Genomic DNA, 20,064 nt, shown 5'->3' with positions numbered 1-20,064 from the left:
CAGAAGCATGTACAAAATCATTAAATCTAATGAAAAGCAAGTATTAATTAGGAAGGCTTCAAAAAGAGAAGAGTTTCATAGTAATAATCAACTCAATACTATTGAACTTGTAAATAAAATCCTTCAAATATATTCAAATACATATGGTAGCATATAGGCAATGTATAACGTCATATAGGACAAAGCTGTGAAGCCAAAAAAATCACTTTTGAAGTAAATATGAATATAAGCACACAAATAAGAGAAAAAAAACAAAAAATATGCATGTTTCATTGAAAAGTAAATTTTCTGTACAGCGTGACTATTGTGTCTCATCAGAACTATATGGAACTTTTATTTGAGATTGTTATTTCTCATATTTCTATACTCATTAAAATCAGGATGTTTAAGGATATTTTATTTTGTGGAACTATTTTCTTTTCTTTTCCCTTTTCCTTTTTCAATAGTAAATATTATTATTATTATTATTATTATTATTATTATTTTCAGCATATGTCTTAATCAATATCTATATTTTAAGAACTTAGAAAGCTATAATATAAAAGAATAAGATAACTGTATAATATTACACTTTTTAGTTGGACAGGAAAGAACTCTTGGTGTTCCTCACAGAAATATTCTTAATTACTTAACATCTATTTCAAGTAATGACTTGTTTTTATGTCAAATGTAGAATTTCAAGTTGACTTAAGAATTAATATCATGAAAGGCATTGAGAGCTTTTAATAACGTTAATGAAACTCGTTGGTAGGACTCTAATTTGTTAAAAGGTTGCAATTTGCCTGGTAGTCTAACACTAGAACAGATCAGAACTTAATATTGCCATGATTCAATTATTAAACCTTTTGTTATTGATCAAGGCTTGAAATTAGTTATGGCGAACAGACCCTTCTGGATCTGAAAGGTCAAACCTTGTTATGAAGAACTGCTTATTAACACTCAAAACTGTTGTTGATTTTATAATATATGATTAAAAGGCATATTCTCAGTCATTTCTCAAATGAATTAGCAAGTAAGGTGCTATCTAAACCCAAGAACAGAAAGTACATACAAAATAAAAAGAAAAAAGTTACACATGTACCTATGTACAATCATACAAACCTTTAAATTATTACTGCTCATGGATACCGGAATTTTCATTTTTGTTCATTTGTTTTATAGGTTAATTTGGAAATTTAAATACGTTTTTCTAACAAGGTAAGATGTCAAAGTTTGAATGAAACAATAGTATATTTTACAATGGTTAATCAGAAAGGATTTTATTCTAAACCTTATTAGGTTCTCTCCAAAAATAAAGTGAAACATAGCAGAGAACTTTTGTTTGTACTGAAATGTTTATGTCTTTGAAACAGCTATATAATGTGTCCTCAATTATAAAAGCAAGTACGTTTTAGTGAGGGAGTTGAGGGCACGATGAAGGGTCAGCTTTTCAGGGGCATTAGCTCTGTGGTTATGTAACAAAGCTGAAGCCCCAGCTATACCATTAAAGCTATATGGCCTGTCACAAATCATTTCACTTCTGTGATCTTCAGTATGGGAGAGAATGAATGGCTTTATGAGGCTTAACACAGCACTTTATACTAATTAATATTTAGAGAGTGCTTTGGGGAGGAAAGATGACAATGAATTAGTAGTAAACAACAGCAGAGTTGATAGAAATATGGTTGGACATATGAGCTTACTGCTGTGCTGGAAAATATTTCACAATCAGCTCTGAAACGAACAAAATTGGGCAATGTATATATTCATATCTTTTTTTAACAATAACTTTTATTGACTTAAACAGAGGTTGACAAACTTTTTTGGAAAAGGATTAAATAGTAAATATTTTAGGCTGTTGGGGACATAACATCTCTGTTACAACTGCTCAGTCCTGTCATTGTAGCACAAAAACAGCCATAAACAATACTTAAATGAATGAACATGGCTTTCTCCCAATAAACTTTTATTTACAGAAACAGGTGTCAGGCCCAATTTGTCCCATAGACTTGTTTGAGAATCCCTGATTTAATGAATGTGTAGCATGCAATTTACAAATAGTAATAAAACATATTATATTTGCTATTGTAAATTCCATAGAGCTAACTGATTCCTCCAGAATACTTTCAGTGTTTTTTTGCCAAACTTTTTAATCTGCAACTTATAATTGCAACTGACAAATAAGTGTTGTTCCTAAATGAATATCACTTGATTTTTTTACCTTAACAAGATGAAGTGAAATATCAAAAACAAAGTTATATCAAAGCTTCACTGGTTTGTAAATGATATGAGCAACTTCTTTGATAAGCTGAATAGTTTTCAAATACTAGAAAATATATTTTCTCAATTTTTTGTGCTATTCACAATATGATGGCTACAGACACAACCCATTTCTACTTAAGCATAGGTTATGAACAAAACAATAAACCAAGTGTGGATTTGCACACAGCCAATTTCTACCATGTAAATATCCTTACTGTGAATAAGATCAAGCTATCAATGTAACATCATTAAATTCCCAGTTGGGAAAAGATACACACTCTGACAAAGTATTTCTACCACAGAGATACAATATGCATAACTAACCTAAAAAGCACAGTTAACAGTAAAAACAGTAAAATAATTAGAAAATGAAAAGTTGTATTTATTACCTTTATTTTTAATGTCATTTAATGGTAATGTAATTGTAATATAATTCGATTTTTAATAATGGCTATGTATAACAACCAGCTCACAAAATTACTGAAAATATAATAATAGGCTCTTACATGTATCATTCCCAAAGACTCACATAGGACAGACAAAGATCTTGAGAATAATACATCTTAGAAAACAACAACACATTAATAACCTTCTTATTGTACCTCTAAAATAATGTTATTAATCAAGTCCTTCAACTATCTAAATTTTCATAAATATGATATCAATCATTCTAAGCCTTTCTTTTGGACTCCCAAAATCAATTTTGAGTAATTTGACTGGCTGTCCTCCATGATCATTGATTTAGTCTACATGCAGAGTAAGAAACAAGTCTTGAAACTACACAATACTGACTGTGGTAAAAAAGATTGCCTTGAATTTTGTGTTTGCTAAACACAGCGACAAAAACAGGAATAGTATTTCTGATTGGCATTCAGCTTTTGTCCTATCAGGCTGACAATGGGACTTATTCATTGTTGCTTGTTAAGAACCTAGATATAATAAACATCTCCTATTATATAAATGTAAATTAAAATAATTAATGAAATTACGTATTTTGAGTAAGGGCCTAGGAAGTTCATTATGCTTGCCCATTGAAAAAAAGTGACTAAAGAAGGAATACTCATAATTCCCAAACCTGCTGGTCATCAGACAATCTGGAGAGCTTTATAAAAATCCATAATTGTAGGTGCAGACCTACAGAAACAGCTTTCCCCAGTTCTAATGAATCAGAAAACCTGGTAGTGGTGCCAGGAATAAACTGCATAGAAGAGTCACATGATGTCTACACTTGATATAAATTTTACTAGTGTGGTTATAAATAACTCAAGTCCTTTATGGAAAGAAGAAGAAGGGAAAGAGTGAGTGGGTGAGTGAGCGTCAGCCTACATTGTTAACTCTCAGAGAGGAAAGGTGTTTGTGTGTGTGTGTGTGTGTGTGTGTGTGTGTGTGTGTGTGTGTTTAGATATAAATACAGTATTTTTTTCTTTTTTTATTGTTGTTGTCGTTTCTGTTTTTATTAGAATCCAAACAGTGATGCTATATAGTAAATGAAACCAAACACAAAAATAAACTTTCCGAATCCTATACTCATAAAGATTACAAGAGAATGTAGTCAATCTTACTACATAAGCAATGATTTTAAATTCTTTCAGTCAGGGTGGAGAGGGTTCTATAATGGACTATTTGTTTTACTTATTTCTTCTTATTTCCTAGTCTGAATGGAAGAAGAGAACTGATTCTACCAGGTTTCATATCAGAAAGTGCTGGGGATAGGGATGGGCTCTCATGGACTAGTTTGCATGTAGGAAAATGACCTTTCATGCTAAGAGGACTCCGGACTCAACAATGTGAGAATTTTTCCTTTTTGCTTTGGAGGGTGCATCAGTCTGCTTGTGCATGACCCACTGTGCCTGTGTCAGTAGGTTTCTTGGAGCTAATACTTGTCCCTGGGATTAATGGAAGGATTAAGGTAACATTTAAACATCTTACATCTTACACTGATGAAGAAGAAAACAAACCATGAAGAAGAAAAACCTGGAGTGTAAGAGTCCATCTCAAACTGTCTCTAAGTAGTGACTTGTTAAAGTTATTTTAAAGTAATAATATAGAATACATCCCAGGCAAAACGAGTAGTAAGGGGATAACTGAATTGGTGTTTCCATTGTAATATTTAGAATCTTTTTAACTTTGGGAAACATATTTATTCTAGGAAAATTACAAAAAAAACACACCTTAAAAACTGTTGGGAATATAAACTTTACGCTTTCATTAATGAAAGAAAATCATTGTTTAATGAAATCCACTACAGTGCATTAAATTGAGTTTTCTTTGTTTTTTTTTAACCTTTCTCTCTCATCAACACATCCCATCACATTGTCTCTTATTACGAGGTCCTGCCCTTCCTTAAGGTCACACAGATCACAAGTGCATGTAATCTTACTCCAAATAAGTACATATGACATTAGTCAGACAGCATTCTGAGGAACACACTGGGACTATTTTATTTTTAAAAAATGTCACTTATTATTCCAAGTTAATTTTCCAAATAATAACCATCATTCATTATGGGAAAGTAATGGTTATATTTCAAGCATCATAGAGAGAGAGTAGATAAATATTTTAGGGGAAGCAGTTTCTAACTTTAGTACATAAATACATGTTTATTATTGTTGTTTGTGTGATATAGATTAGTGGCTGTGATTACCCTTCTGATCTATGTCTTGATAATGTTTTCCCTGTAGTTAGCCTGATGGAGAAAAGTGCAAAAAAAATAGGAATAGATCTAAATTAATACTAAAATTGTATACATCTTGGTGTACTGCAGGAAATCTTTCCCGTATCTATACAAATCGGACAGGCATGCAGAACTCTTTGTGTTAGAGAACCTTCAATTATTATTAAAACAATACTCTTTTAAAAGCAGTAAATAACCAATGATCTAAAATCACTGCTTAAACAAGAATCCCCTGCCAACCTGAGATATCAGAATTTTTTTTCAAGACTTATGAAAACAGAATTATGTTGAATGTCTTACTGGCTTAAAATAAATCTCATAATTTAGGAATAATGTATGTGATTATTTATTTAAATGTGATTTTATACAACTGTTTATTTTTATTCTAATAATGTATATAAACTGTATTTCCCAATACCTTACTTTGCAAAATATGAATCAGCAATTATGGAAATATTTACTCACCTAAAATTATATCTTTTAAAAAACAGGACATTTGATTATTTCAAACTTTTAAAACAAATTCATAAATTTTACACTCAATGTTTCTTAACAAAGTTAATCTTTTCTTAAATAAATTACAAATATTGAGTTTTTTAGTTTTATGTATTCATGAAATATGAATTTTTTTGCAATCATAAATGCAAAGAATTATCCATGTATCAACAAAGATAAATAAGTTACTTAGTAGACATCAAAATAAAACCCAATTGTTACTGTATTTCTTAACGAAATGACCATTCATGTGTTAATTATGATTTACATATAAATGATTCATTGAATATAAGATGTTTGGAGTGAAAGTGTTCTTATTTTGGTGTTACTGAAACATTAAAATGTATGCATCAGAAAATTAAAAAAATACACATTAGAAATAAACATTGAAAAAAAACACCTTTTATCTCAATGAAAATAATACAAAAATGAAAAATAATGTATAATTAGTGAATCTATGAATGGTAGAATTAGCTTATGGTTGATTATATAAACATACACATATATATGTATACAGGTATATATATATTTTATATATATATATATATATAAATGTATACTTAATGACTAAACATGATCACAAAACAAGTATGTCTCATTTCACCTACCTTAAGAACATCTCCTTGTGCTAAATGAAATGTTCTGGCTGAAATATTGATTCCCTTTCCTGCTTGAACCTGAATACTATAAATGCATTCATGGTTGTTTTCATAGTTGAGTGGATAATTTGGAGAGAGCAAAATTCCTTCATTATTTGTTGCAGATGCACCACATTCAGCTGCAGGTAAAACAAAATATTGAAGTACAGTTTAATAGAAAGAATTATCATATTTGGGTAATATAACGTATGGAAGTGTAAATGCATTTTATTTTAACTAGAGCCTAATAGGAAAATAATGTACAGAATGTCTGTGTGTTGTAGATGATCCGTTACCTCTGAAACAATATATGGGAAAAACTGTTGCCCACGAATAGACACTTGTACAGAGATGGAGATATACAATAGTTTCTGTATTCTCCCCCAACCCCATGAAAAGATAGTGTGGAAAAGGATGAGAGCAAAAGATTTTCAGGATATATTTTAAGTTTCTAGATCTCTGATTAATTTATTATTTTAAATGTATAATACCCAAAAAAAGTAAAAAAGTCATTTTATTTTATAATGATTCGTATTGAATCTTTGTTTCACTTTTTTTTTTTAATTTGATCCTTTTTTCTCCCAATAGTCAGCATTCCCCTGATCCACGAACTTCAGTAACAAAAAGGGAAATAATTACTACATTGCCTTTGAAACTGATACAATAAGTAAAACCCTCTAACCAATGATCATTACAAATTGGGCATCTTCAGAAATCGTATCACCTTTCTCAGTTTAAAAGACCTAATATGTAGATTCAGGTATTCTCATAATCAGTATATGGTACTACTGACTCTCCAGGACTCATTTTGCAAAATTTGTGTAAGTATCTAACCACTTAAGAGAGAATTATAAATTTCTTATTTACTTTCAAATTTAATTTCAGTGTATTACTTAAAATTCTTGTAGCAATATGGCAATATCAAACAAGCCCTTATAATACCCAAACATGCTACTTAGATATCAGAAATTCAACGAATTCAGGTTTCTAGCTTATCTAATAACTTGCTTCATATTATTGTACCATTAGCCAGGGAGAGTTATATTTTTCAAAGGTTTAACCTAACAGAAAATAAAGCAAGTCATTATTTTCCAAAAATAAAATTTTTAAAATAAAGATTCATGGGAACACTTGTAGAAAGTATACAACAAGGTGAAGGATAATAATTGTTTTACCTTTAAAATGATTCAACATTAACAACAATAAGGCAAAAGAAAAAAAGCCTAAGGAGGATCTGAAAATGATCAAGATCGAGTAGTCAGTGTAATATCAAATAGTGCAAAATAATGATAAAAGCTAACAATGTAATGCTAAAACTCAATCAGATACGTGAAGAAGCATCACCCAATAGAGTTCCTCCAAGTTCATTTAAAGTAAAAGAAACAAAACAAAACCTTACAGACTCCCAATACTGATTTAAATTATTCTAATGTTACTTAAATATGTTCAAACATAAAAATAGTTATGTCCTTTCGCTTTTAGCTGCAGATAATTATAATACCAAAGCAAGTTTACAAATACACGAACAGAACCCCCAAACAATAAAATTAAAAATAGCAACGTGTATCTAATGTGGCATAAGATTTTGTTTTCCTGGAATTAAATTACCCTTGGCAATGTGGATAAAGAGCCAGCTGCTGGAGTACAGGCTTTGGAGTTTGCTATGCCTTTAATTACACTATGCTGCATAATGATTCGATTCTCCCTCATCTTATCCTTCTCAGAACAGCTGAGAAATTGTCATCTGTATATTATAACATGACACCATGCATCCTTCACTTAGTGGGAAAGAATTGTTTATGGTGTAAATCGGCCTCATTTCCTTCTCACTGGCTTGTTAGAACCTAGGTGTGCTTGCAGGGGCATGAAGACAAATGTATTAGATCAGACAGATGATCCAGAATGCAAATATATTTTTATCAGTTCAATTACTTATTAGAGAAAACAAACGGTTTTAAATTATGTACAGAATCATAGAGTTCTGACAATATGTTTTGGATGCCAGCTTGCAAAATACTGAAATACTGATTAAGAGTTCAGGCTTCAACATTCAGAGGTTTAGTTTTCAAAATTAAGCTCTATCTTCTGTCTATAAAGCTTTGCCAAGTTACTTAGGCTCTCTTAAGCCTCCATATTGTTATTACAATGGAAATAACAATGCCCTTCTCAGAGGGTTTTTTTGGTGTGTTTGTGTGTGTGTGTGTGTGTGTGTGTGTGTGTGTGTGAGAGTGAGAGAGAGAGAGAGAGAGAGAGAGAGAGAGAGAGACAGAGACAGAGACAGAGACAGAGACAGAGACAGAGAGAGATAGAGACGAAAATATATAATGATAATAAATACAAAGCATTATTAAAGTGCTGATATACAACAACAGCTCAATATAATAAAGCTATCATTTGAATATTTTAAGTATAAATACTAATGGTAGCATCAGGTCATATACACAGAAAAAGAGTTTAGGATATTTATATTGTCCCAGTGTGACTATCCAGATGTAGAGAGGCATTTATGTGTGAAAAGCCAGAGGACTCCTCCTAATTTTGGAGAATCACTTACGATTATTAAAATTATTTCAGCAACTTGCGTAAACTGAGTTTTTGCTCAGTAAAATGTTACTTCAATTTCTCTTTAAGATATACTAATAATTTATTGTTAAGTGCTCAACATTTGAGCAGGTGGTCAGTACCTTCTGCTATAAACATTATTGGGTTCATACTGTATAATTTAAAGATTTGCTTTTATAGGAAAAATAACTTGCTTTTGTTACATGTTAATATTTCAGTTGATTTAAAATGTATATAAATGAATTTCTACTTGGTGAAATAAAACCAGGACTTAAACCAGCATGGAAGAATTAAGGGAACATTACATTAAATTAGCACCTTTCTCATTTAATTGATCAGGGCTGAATATAAATTGTGGGGACCAGTGCAAAGTGGAAAAGCACTGCCCCTTGTTGAAAATGTATTAAAAATTTCAAGAGACTAGTAGAGCACCCAACCATGCATGGGGATATTCATAGCATGGAGCCCTGTGAATCTATGTGGGTTTCACACCCAGGAAGCCAACTTTGCATTTACTCTTCACAACAACTTTGCAAGGTAAAACCTATTTTCTCCAGTTTAAAAGAAGAAGACACCTAAGTGAGCTTTCTTGCTGACATCAAATAAAGAGTGTGTATCAGAGCCGGGAGTTACACTGGGATTTACACCTGTCATTGCCCATGGCGTTAAAAGGGTAAACATTTCTTTTTTAGATTAAAATACTTTTCTAGTGTTACAGGAGGCACTATTGACAATTACCCTGTACAACAGGTGCACATTGAGACTATCCCAGATAAACGGGTATGCAAGGTCACTTTTTTCTTTATACCTTAACCTGCACATACTATTTTTAAAATATTCTATTAAAAATTAAGAGGATTAGTTTTTGTGGGCTGGGTTATATCATGGAGGTCAGGACACATTGACCCAATATATAATTTATAAATCTGTACTCTATTATATATAATGATTAATGTCCAGAATGATTATCTCATTTGAAAGAAAGATCTTGAAACATTAAAAAAAAAGAAAATGTTTATAATGTTTTATTTATATATACAGGAAAATAAACAAATTTCTTTCTTCTTTTTATTTTTTTTTTATTTGGGATGACAATGTTTAGTAAAGTTACACAGGTTTCAAGTGCACAATTCTGTAATGCACCATCTATACTCAATAAGGATTTTAATAAAATAAAATTCTCTACTAACAATAAGTTTAGGAGGAACTTATTTAGCCACAAAACCAAACTCTAGGAGCTAGGTGATTAATAAATAATTCATTTTTACATAGAATCTCATCCTTGATTTTACATTTGATTTTAAAATATACCAAACGCTGGTTTCCCAGTACCCAATACATATAGCACTAACTTTGGCCTTATATAAGCTCTTTCTGCACTTGAACTACAGCAGTCTTGTTTGCTAACTGGAACTGAACAAGACCTAATGTTGAATTAACAAAAAAATTTGCACAGTTTGACATATGCCCAAGTTGAGCAATGAACATGCTTCTATCTCTGTTGTGTAATAACCTGAGATAATATTTTCCAAAAGCAAATCTGCTCTTGAACTTTCTACCTAAAATGTACTCACCATTCGCAAGTCATAGTCCATGGACTGTCACACAGGCCATTTATAGTAATTTATTATGTGAACCCAGTCTAATTTTCTAGCTTTTACCCACCATCCTCTCCTGTGGTCCTTAAAATTCAGCTATCCTGAACTACTGGTCCTTTGCTCCAGTATCACACTCTGGGCCTTTGTACATGCTGTTTTTTCTGCATGTAGCACTACCTGTAGTCCCAAGGTATGTGATTTTAGGACCCAAATAAAGAAGAAAACCACATGATGTGGAATTATACTGTTATGGTTCTTTCCAGCATCAAGTGGCAGTAATGGCATATGAAATAAATGAAATAATGTCATATGGAAGTATCAGGGATAATTCTCGCAAACGAAGTTATGGCTGCAATGTCCATGAATGTCCAGGGAAAATACCATAGACCCAAATTTTCATTGTATATGACATGAATATGACAAAAACTTTACACAAAGCATACTTAAAAAACGAAAAAATATGAATATTGTCAAACTGTGATTGAATATTCTCAAGGTATGTTAAAAATTAACTGGAAAAAAAAAAAATACCTAGTAACAGATCAGCTAGCCCAAGAGAGAAAGATGGTTAGCTGGTCCTAGGAAGATACCAGTTATATAAAGAAAATCAACTACATGAAAAAGAGGAGTTTGAGTAAAGGAAGTCCTAGAGATCAAGCAAAAGGTGAACGGAAAAACAGCCATCATTTCTCAGCCATCATGACATAGTATACAGCTGTCTATAAATAAACATAAATCTGTGACTCACTACATCAGGGAATTGCTGGGGTTTTCAGGCAGGTGCTGTAACAAATTTCATATATGAAGTAACATATGTATGGGGAACATGTGTCATAATAAAAATAAAGCTATTGGGTCATGGTAATATAAAACAAATAGTATATTTGCTTAACAGGGTACCTTGGTAAAGAATGAATACTAAGATATTTAAAGCATTTACAGGGAATTAATGGTATGCTTTAAACTGGAAAAACAAATTGATTTATTTAATAAATACTGGGCATGGGTGTTACAATGTTGAAACCCCACAGAACTTACTTTCCAGCAGAAAAGACATGTTACTATATAATCATTAAAATAAGCATATACAGTTGGTCCTCTCTATCCACTGGTTCCATATCCATACATTCAACCAACCCCTTATTGAAAATCCTTGGGGAGGGGGGGAGTTATATTTTTCCTGACCGACATGTGCCATGTATGTAGTTAGGTCTATGATGGTTGAACCTGTATTGAACATGTACAGGGTTCATTTGTTTTATTTGTCATTATTTCCTAAACAATACAGTATTACTATTGACATAGCACTTACATTGTATTAACTATTGTAAGTTATCTAGAGATGATTTAAAGTATAAAAGAGGATGTGCATAGGTTATGTTCAAATACTACATCATTTTAATAGAAGAAACTTCAGCATCCATGGATTTTGGTTTCCAGAACCAATCCTCTGCGGATACCGAGGGAAGACTATAGTCTATGAAAACATATATCTTGAAGTACTGACCTGTTCAAAGTGAAGTCAATACATCTCTGATGGACTGAAATTAGTAAATTAAGAGTGATGTGAGAAGGCAGGTTGGGGGAAAGAGTATTCCAAACAAGAGGAACATTTCTGAGAACATTATTGTGGGGGCAGAGGGAGTTGAGACACCTTCTGGGAATTGAAAAGACCCATTGTGGTAGAAGCTCGATTTGTGCACGGTTGAGCTAGTGGCCCCTTAGGATGAGGGTTTCTGCTGTTGTTTATCTGGTATGGTAGGAAAAAAAAAAGTGTTTTTTCTTAGGTGTGTATGAGGAGGTGTCATTAGATGTAACAGGCTTGTTGTTCTTGTGGTGGGCAAATACTTCCATCTTTAAGGCTTAGAACGTTGGTTGCAGAAGATGAAGAACAGAGAAGATTGAATGAGTTACATTCATGAAAATTTTTTTCTTTTTGAGATTTTGAGTCAGGTAACTATTGCTTCAGGGTTCAGAGGTTGCAATGTTTTCTAGAAGTGAGGTCAACACATTTTTCCTACCTTAATATGAGCCTAGCACCTGTTTCCCTCATGCTTTGGTCTAGAATGAGCTTTATATTTTTGATAACTGATATCGTTAACTTTTAAAGCCTAAGTTTATTAATGTGGATTTCCTACCAAATAATCAATGTTAAAATATTGATAGGTGATGATATGTACATTCTCTGATTTGAACAGGAGGCCATTTTTAAATCATAGGAATTAATAATATGAAAACATTACATAATATAGCAATTAGGGAAATATTTTTGACAAATAGGCCTTCAATACTCTTTATAGACTATAAATATTTTCTATGCAATCCCCAATCCACATACTGTTTATGATGCCTTTATTTTGTGAAAAAGAAATCCTGTTCATAGAACATAATTTTATTTAAACAAACAGATTAAGAAATATATTTCAGTTACCAATATGAAACTCTTTGCTGAGTTGAAAATAATATGTTGATAAATGTGGCCTTAGTTGGATTGGAATAGAGGAGATATGTATACTGGAATCTAGTGATAAGAGTCATTGCTACAGTGAGGAATGCACGGGAGCCGAAATAGCCATTTAATTTTAATTTTTTTCTTACTTGCTGAAAAACAGCCCAGCCCATGCATCATTAATCTCCATTACAGGGGTAAGAAAATCTGGTAGCATCTATTGTTTACATACAGTCATATATTTTCAGATAAACTGGTAAAATTCTTTCCAGTAATTTGCCTGGAAAATTTGAAAAATGTCTATAATCAGTGAAGTTTGCAGTTATTTTTAAGAATTTGCATTTCAATTGAATCTTTTCTTTTACGCTATGCTGACAGCACCACAGGTTATTTTTAAATTGTTTTATAAAACAGTTAAAATAAACTTGACTTGTATTATTCAAAAAAACTTAAAAATTTTTTCAAACCTAAACATATGGTATGCTAAGTCAAGTAAGGTATAACATTAAATATAATTTTCTATAAATTTAATTATTACCAGTGGAAAAATGATGATAATATGTGATAGTGTTCATACAGGAGGTGGGGATGGGTGCAGACTGTCAAACGCACATCAACCATTTCTTTCTATCACATATGTGAAGTTACCTATTTTTTCCAGTAATTTTTTTCAGCCAATTGAGCCCTTATGTTTCAAATCTAATTTCTGTTGTATTTCATCAAATTAAGAGACCACTGATTGTAACAGGCATCATTATTTTATCTGTTTCCAAGAAAGCAACAATGTTGACAGTAATCTACAATAGCCATTGAGTGTGAGATACATACCAATTTCAGAAATGGTAACATTTTTTGAAAGCATCATCTAAAAATTCATGAAATTTGATAAAATGTGTTAAGATTGAATATATTTAGGAGACATTCTAATATGCTTTTATTACTTGGCAGTATTAATAACACATTGTTCTTTAGAAATTTTTTTGTCATTTTTTTTTTTTCTTCTCGATTAGGTACTTGAACAATGGTTGGAGTCTCAGAAGTGGGTGGAAATTAAAAGATAGAGAGGTATATTACTTTCTTTACTCCACTATTGAAAATATGAGAATTCATAAATATTAGTTTGTATAAAGTCTGGTTTTTCCTTCCCTTTGTTGTTAGACAACACTGATACTTAACTGTCTGTCTCCTTCCAGCTCTCCAAAACAATGAATACATGCATCCAAGTGAAAACTAGTTCTTATTAAAGTTACTTACAAATTAAGCATTTTTTAAAACTTTTTTTCACTGGAAGAATTTAGTTTGGGATTTATTTTTCTCCTTAAAAATTCAGTTTAATACATTTTCTATATTAATTTTTTACCTTGAAAATTCATGGTAATCATTATTGCCATGCAGAACTATTCTTCTGTGAACTGTAATCATAATTGTAGATAATAAGTTCCAATCTTTTTTAAATCAAATGTGAAATTTTCTGTCAAAAAACATGATCATTTTCCTGTTACTTGACGTTGTCCTGTCACGCTTCCTTCCTTCCATAAACAGCTATTGAGAATCCACTGTGCTAAGTTTATTTACTCATTAAAAATATTAACAATAACACCTATGGATACACCTATGTTAGGTACTATGTTAGGTTTTAAAACTAAGGTTCTTGTCCTTTATGTAATATGTAATCTAGAAGAGAGACAAACATGGAAACTGATGTGTGCACCAATGTGTAATCTGCAGTGTGATACAATTTTGTGCAATTACCTGAGATGGCAATAATGAGGAAATAATGCATTTTAGAAGAGCAGTAAGACAATGTCAGGGAAGATTTTATGGCATAGTTTATCCTTGACCTGAGTCAAAGAAGTGGATCCATAGGTAATCAAAATGTACAAAGAAGAAATTCCAGGCAGAGGGGACTGCTAGAATGAAATGATGAATGAGTAAACCAGACTGATTAGAAGAATCAATGATTAGAAGAACCAGTATCTCATAAACTATTCTAAGAATTTCAGACTTTATCATGCAGGCATTGAACATCCCTTGAAGAGTTCTAAGAAAAGAAATAGATGAACAGATTTGGGAAACCCATTAGGGTGGCTCTGTGGTGAATGGATAATAGCCCTGGGTTCCTAGGGGGAGGAAAACCTAGAGAAAATTATTGTAGTGTGTCAAACAGGAGATGGCGAGAGACTGAATTAAAGTGACGGAGAAAGAGGAGATTGAAAGTAAAAGTTTTAGGACTTGGAAACTAGTTGGATGTGGGTTGGGGGAAAGAGAGGGAAAGGTAGAAAAGACATAAAGAGGAGTGGCTTTGAGTATGTTTGATGAACTTATTTTTGCACATGTTGAATTTAGGATGCCCGTGGGATATCAGCTAGTCATATGTGTAGTCATAGAATTGCTATTTCAAGCAACAGGCAAAGGATTTATCCAGAGCACACATGGAATGAGAAGAAAAGCAAATGAAGACCAGAATTCATGGAGCATTTGAATTTAAGTGGAAGGTAAAAGGAGCATTCAAAGAAAGTGGTATCATGGAAGAGTAGGGAGGGAAAAGTTTCAAGAAAATAATTGTCATTAGTGTCAAATGTCAGAGAGAGTTCAATTAAGATGAATACTAAGAGTTCACAGCTTTGGATAATAAGAGGATGGGAAGAAATAAAATAAGCCAATGTCTTTAATAATATAGGCTGTAAAGGCATGTAGATTGATACAAAGATAGCCAAGAGTGACAGGTTTGAAGCAAGGGTATTTTTGTTGACGCTCGTGGTTGATTGATTGATCAATTTATCCACATTGGTTAGTTGTGAATTTTAAAATATTTGGAAGTATTTCTATTATAATAGGACAAAGATGGAGGCTAAGTAGGATTTTCAAAAGCCAAAGCTTTTTCTTTAAGATCAGGAGCAAGACAAGAATGTCCACTTATACCACTTTCATTCAGCATAGTACTGGAAGTCCTTGCCACAGCAATTGGACAAGGAAAAGAAATAAAAGGCATCCAAATTGTAAAGGAAGTAGTTAAATTATTATTAGTTGCAGATAACATGACATTATATATAGAAACACCTAAGTAATCCCCCCCAAAATGATTAGAACTAATATATAAGATCAAATATAGCAGCATATAAAATCAATATTCAGAAATCAGTTGCATTTTTATACACCAAGAACTATCAGGAAGAGAAAACAAGAAAACAATCCCATTTACAATTGAATCAAAAATAACATACCTAGGAATAAATTTAACCAAGGAAATAAAGGACCTGTACTCAGAACACTACAAGACACCGAAGAAATTGAAGATACTAATAAATGGAAACGTATATTGTGCTCACGGAGAGGAAGAATTAACATCATTAAAATATCCATAGTACTCAAAGAAATAGACAGATTCAACGCAATCCCTAATAAAATACCAATGGCATTTTTTCACAGAATTATAACACATAATCCTCAAATTTGCATGGTACCACAAAAACAAACAAACAAACAAAAAACACAAATAGCCAAAGCAATCTTGAGAAAGAATAATAAAGTTGAAGCTATCATACTACCTGATATCAAACTATACTGCAAGGCTATAGTAATCAGAACATCATGACACTGGCATAGAAACAGACACATAGGTCAATGGGACAGAAAAGATAGCCCAGAAATAAATCCATGCTTATATGGTCAATTAATCTATGACAAAGTAGGCAAGAATAGGCAATGGGATAAAGACGGTCTCTTTATAAATAATGTTGGTAAACTGGACAGGTACATGCAAAAAAATGAAACTAGACCACTTTCTTTCATCATATACAAGAATAAACTCAAAATGGGTTAAATACTTAAATGTAAGACCTGTAACCAATAAACTAGAAAAAAAACATCAGCAGTAAATTCTTTTATATCACTCTTTGCAATACTTTTTTGGATGTGTCTCCTCAGGCAAAGAAAACAAAAGAAAAAATAATAAATGGGACTAAATCAAACTAAAAAGCTCTTGCACAGCAAAGGAAACCATCAACAAAACAAAAAGACAACCTACTGAATGGGAGAAGATATTTGCCAATAATAAATCTAATAAGGTGTTAATATCCAAAATGTATAAGGGACTCATACAACTTAACACACACATGCGCACACACACACACATACACACACACACACACACACACACACACATATACAGACACACAAATATGATTTAAAAAAGAAAAAAATGGGCAGAGGACCTAAATAGACATTTCTCCAAAGAGGATACACAGACGGCCAATAGATATGAAAAGATGCTCAACATTACTAATCATCAGGGAAATGCAAATTAAAAACACAATGAAATAGTACCTCACACCTGTCAGAATGGCCATTATGCATAAATTCACAAACAACTTGTGTTTGTGAGGATGTAGAGGAAAGGGAACCCTTGTGCACTATTGGTAGGATTGTTCACTGGTTGTAGCCACTATGGAAAACAGTATGGAGGTTTCTCAAAAAATTTTTAAAAAACTAGATGATCCAGCAATTCTACTCCAGAGTATTTATCCAAAGAAATTGAAAACACTAATATGAAAAGACATATGCACCTCTATGTTCATTGCAGTATTATTCAGAGTAGTCAAGATATGGAAGCAACCTAAGTGTCCATCGATAGACAAATCAATAAAAAGACTTGATACATATAGAACAATAGAATATTACTCAGCCATAGAATGAAATCTTGCCATTTGTGACAACATGGATGGACTTAGAGGGTATTATGCCAAGTAAAATAAGTCAGACAGAGAAAGAGAGGTACCATATGATTTCAGTTACATGTGGAATCTAAAAAACAAAATAAATGAACAAAAAAGACAAACTCATAAATACAAAGAACAAATTGATGGTGGATAGATTAAGGAATTGGGGAGATGAGTGAAAAAGGTGAAAGGGATTAATTTTACAAATTGCCATTTATAAAAATAGTCATGGGGAGGTAAAGTACAGCATAAGGAATATACCATGTTTCCCCGAAAATAAGACCTAGCCGGACCATCAGCTCTAATGAGTCTTTTGGAGTAAAAATTAATATAAGACCTGGTATTATTTTAATGTAATATAAGACGGGGTCTAATATAATATAATATAATATAATATAATATAATATAATATAAAATAAAATAAAATAAAATACCGGGTCTTATATTAATTTTTGTTCCAAAAGACACATTAGAGCTGATGGTCTGGCTAGGTCTTATTTTCGGGGAAACACAGTAGTCAATAATTTGATAATTCCTATGTATACTGTCAGATGGGTACTAGATCTATCAAAGTGATTGTGTCGTGACAAGATATATACATGTCTAATCACTATCTTATACACCTGAAATGAATATAATATTGTATGTCAACTATAATTGAAAACTAAACTTAAAAAAATCTGACCCCGAAATCTATATCTCCAGTCTAGTTCTCTTTATCCAGCTCCAGATTTATATATCCCTCTGTGCACCACATATCATCACATGTCCACATGACAAGCAGATGGAATTCCCAAGCAGAAGGTATTTACTTGATCTTCCCAGTCCAGCTTTCCGTGTCCTCTTTGTTCCCTATCTCAGTGAACAGCAGCCAAATAGCTTGTCAATACTTTAATACCGCAAAGGTATTTTTTTTCTCGACACTGGGCTTTTGTCGAAACCATTGCCCATCCATATAATATTATCTCTCCCATTCACACACATCCTACCCCCATCCCTCATGTAACTAATTCCTACTCATCCCTTAGTCTCAATTAGAGATCATCACCTCTGGGAAGCCTCTCCTGTTTCATATAATTCATAATACTCTGTTAAAAATGCCTGTTTACCTGTTCCTATATTCTTTAGACAGTTAGTTCTCTAAAGTCAGGGAACTCATCACTGACCTGGAACACTATATTCTAATTGCCCAGCAGAGTGCTCTGCCCAGAGTAGATTTTTTTAATTGGATACGCAGTAAATCTGTATTAGTTAAAATAATCCATTAACGCATTAATCTTAAATTAGGTTTTATATTCTTCTCAAACGAGGTACAAACTTTAAAATATGTATTTTGAAAGGTCAATTGTTACTTTTAACCACAGTAAATGTGAATGGAGATGTTTCCCTCTTTACATTTTTAATTATCCCAATCTCTAATGGATAAATTTAGGAAATAAATTAACTCAACAGCTCTAATTTTTATGCTGAACCATGAGAATAACAGTAGAGTATTTCAGAAACTTTAACATAAGCATCTGAAAATGAATTAGCAGGCATATGTAAAAGGTAACACTTGTGTACTAAATTGGTTCTTAAGAGGTTTTTAAAACACTCAAATTCCAATCCCTGTGACAGTACCTAGCAAGCATACAGGAAATAAGATTTAAACTACAAATATTTTTAATTTCTAACTTGGTATAGCTCTTAGTTTGAAATAGAATATTTTAGAAGTAAATGGTTAACTGTAAGTCTGAAAATGAAATTCTAAAACAAAGAATTTAACTGTCTATGGAATAGATAAACAAGAGCTCTGTAATGGAAGCATTAGGTTCGCTCTAAGCTGTTTGTTGCTGTGTGTGTGTATGCGTGTTGGGAGGAGGCAGTGTCTGGGGCGGGTGGGGGGTGGGGGGTGGGGGTGGGGTGGGATTGGAAGCTCCATCATGGCATAGAAGAAATATCATTCAAGATTTCAAAACTGTTTCTCATTTTGCCTAGACTCTTATGTCACCAAGCAACCTTTTAATTACTGATTTGGTATCCATGGAAACCTGATTTCAGGAAACATGATAATGATTATAATTATTGTGATCACTGGAATAAAATATATCCCTCTTCCAATAAATATGTTTATATAATCAATTTTGCATGGCATGTGTAAATCCACTGAGAGGGCTTCACAAATTGAGTTCACATCCTTCAGTCTGGTTCTGAATTAGGGAACTTCACCATGTCAATGCTATCCTTTCAGGCTTGATACACTGATCACCCAAGTCGTCCCTTCACATGACCACTCTGTACATAAAGAGAATGCCTTTTGGACTCAGACTTTCCTGGCTTCAAAGTCCATCTTTGCCACTTACAAGCCAAGTGACTTTTGGCATCTTACTTAACCTTCTGTCTCAGTTTCTTTATCAGTGACTTAAGTAAAATCTCTGTTATACTACCGTGTTTCCCCAAAAATAAGACCTAGCTGGACCATCAGCTCTAATGCATCTTTTGGAACAAAAGTTAATATAAGACCCGGTATTATATTATATTATGTTACATTATATTAGACCAGGTCTTATATTAAAATAAGACCCAGTCATATATACATATGTAAAATAAGACCAGGTCTTATATTAATTTGTGCTCCAAAAGACACATCAGAGCTGATGGTCTGGCTAGGTCTTATTTTCGGGGAAACAGAGTAGTTAGAATTAGAAAT

General features: G+C 32.4%; 1 protein-coding gene across 5 annotated transcripts in view; it reads right to left on the bottom strand.

Moving 5' to 3' along the window:
- CSMD3 (CUB and Sushi multiple domains 3) overlaps positions 1-20,064 on the bottom strand; it is a 1,092,836-nt gene that overhangs the window by 327,433 nt on the left and 745,339 nt on the right. For all 5 annotated transcript variants that reach the window (XM_088798979.1, XM_088798980.1, XM_088798981.1 and 2 more), the window contains one exon: positions 6,019-6,188. In XM_088798979.1, coding sequence (XP_088655105.1) covers positions 6,019-6,188 — 170 coding nt within the window. The remainder of the gene's footprint in view (positions 1-6,018; positions 6,189-20,064) is intronic.

The sequence above is a fragment of the Rhinolophus sinicus genome, chromosome 6 (assembly GCF_057876585.1).
Source record: "Rhinolophus sinicus isolate RSI-liver-muscle chromosome 6, RSI-T2T, whole genome shotgun sequence".
NCBI classification, from domain to species: domain Eukaryota; kingdom Metazoa; phylum Chordata; class Mammalia; order Chiroptera; family Rhinolophidae; genus Rhinolophus; species Rhinolophus sinicus.
This window is presented reverse-complemented; position numbering and strand designations above follow the sequence as displayed.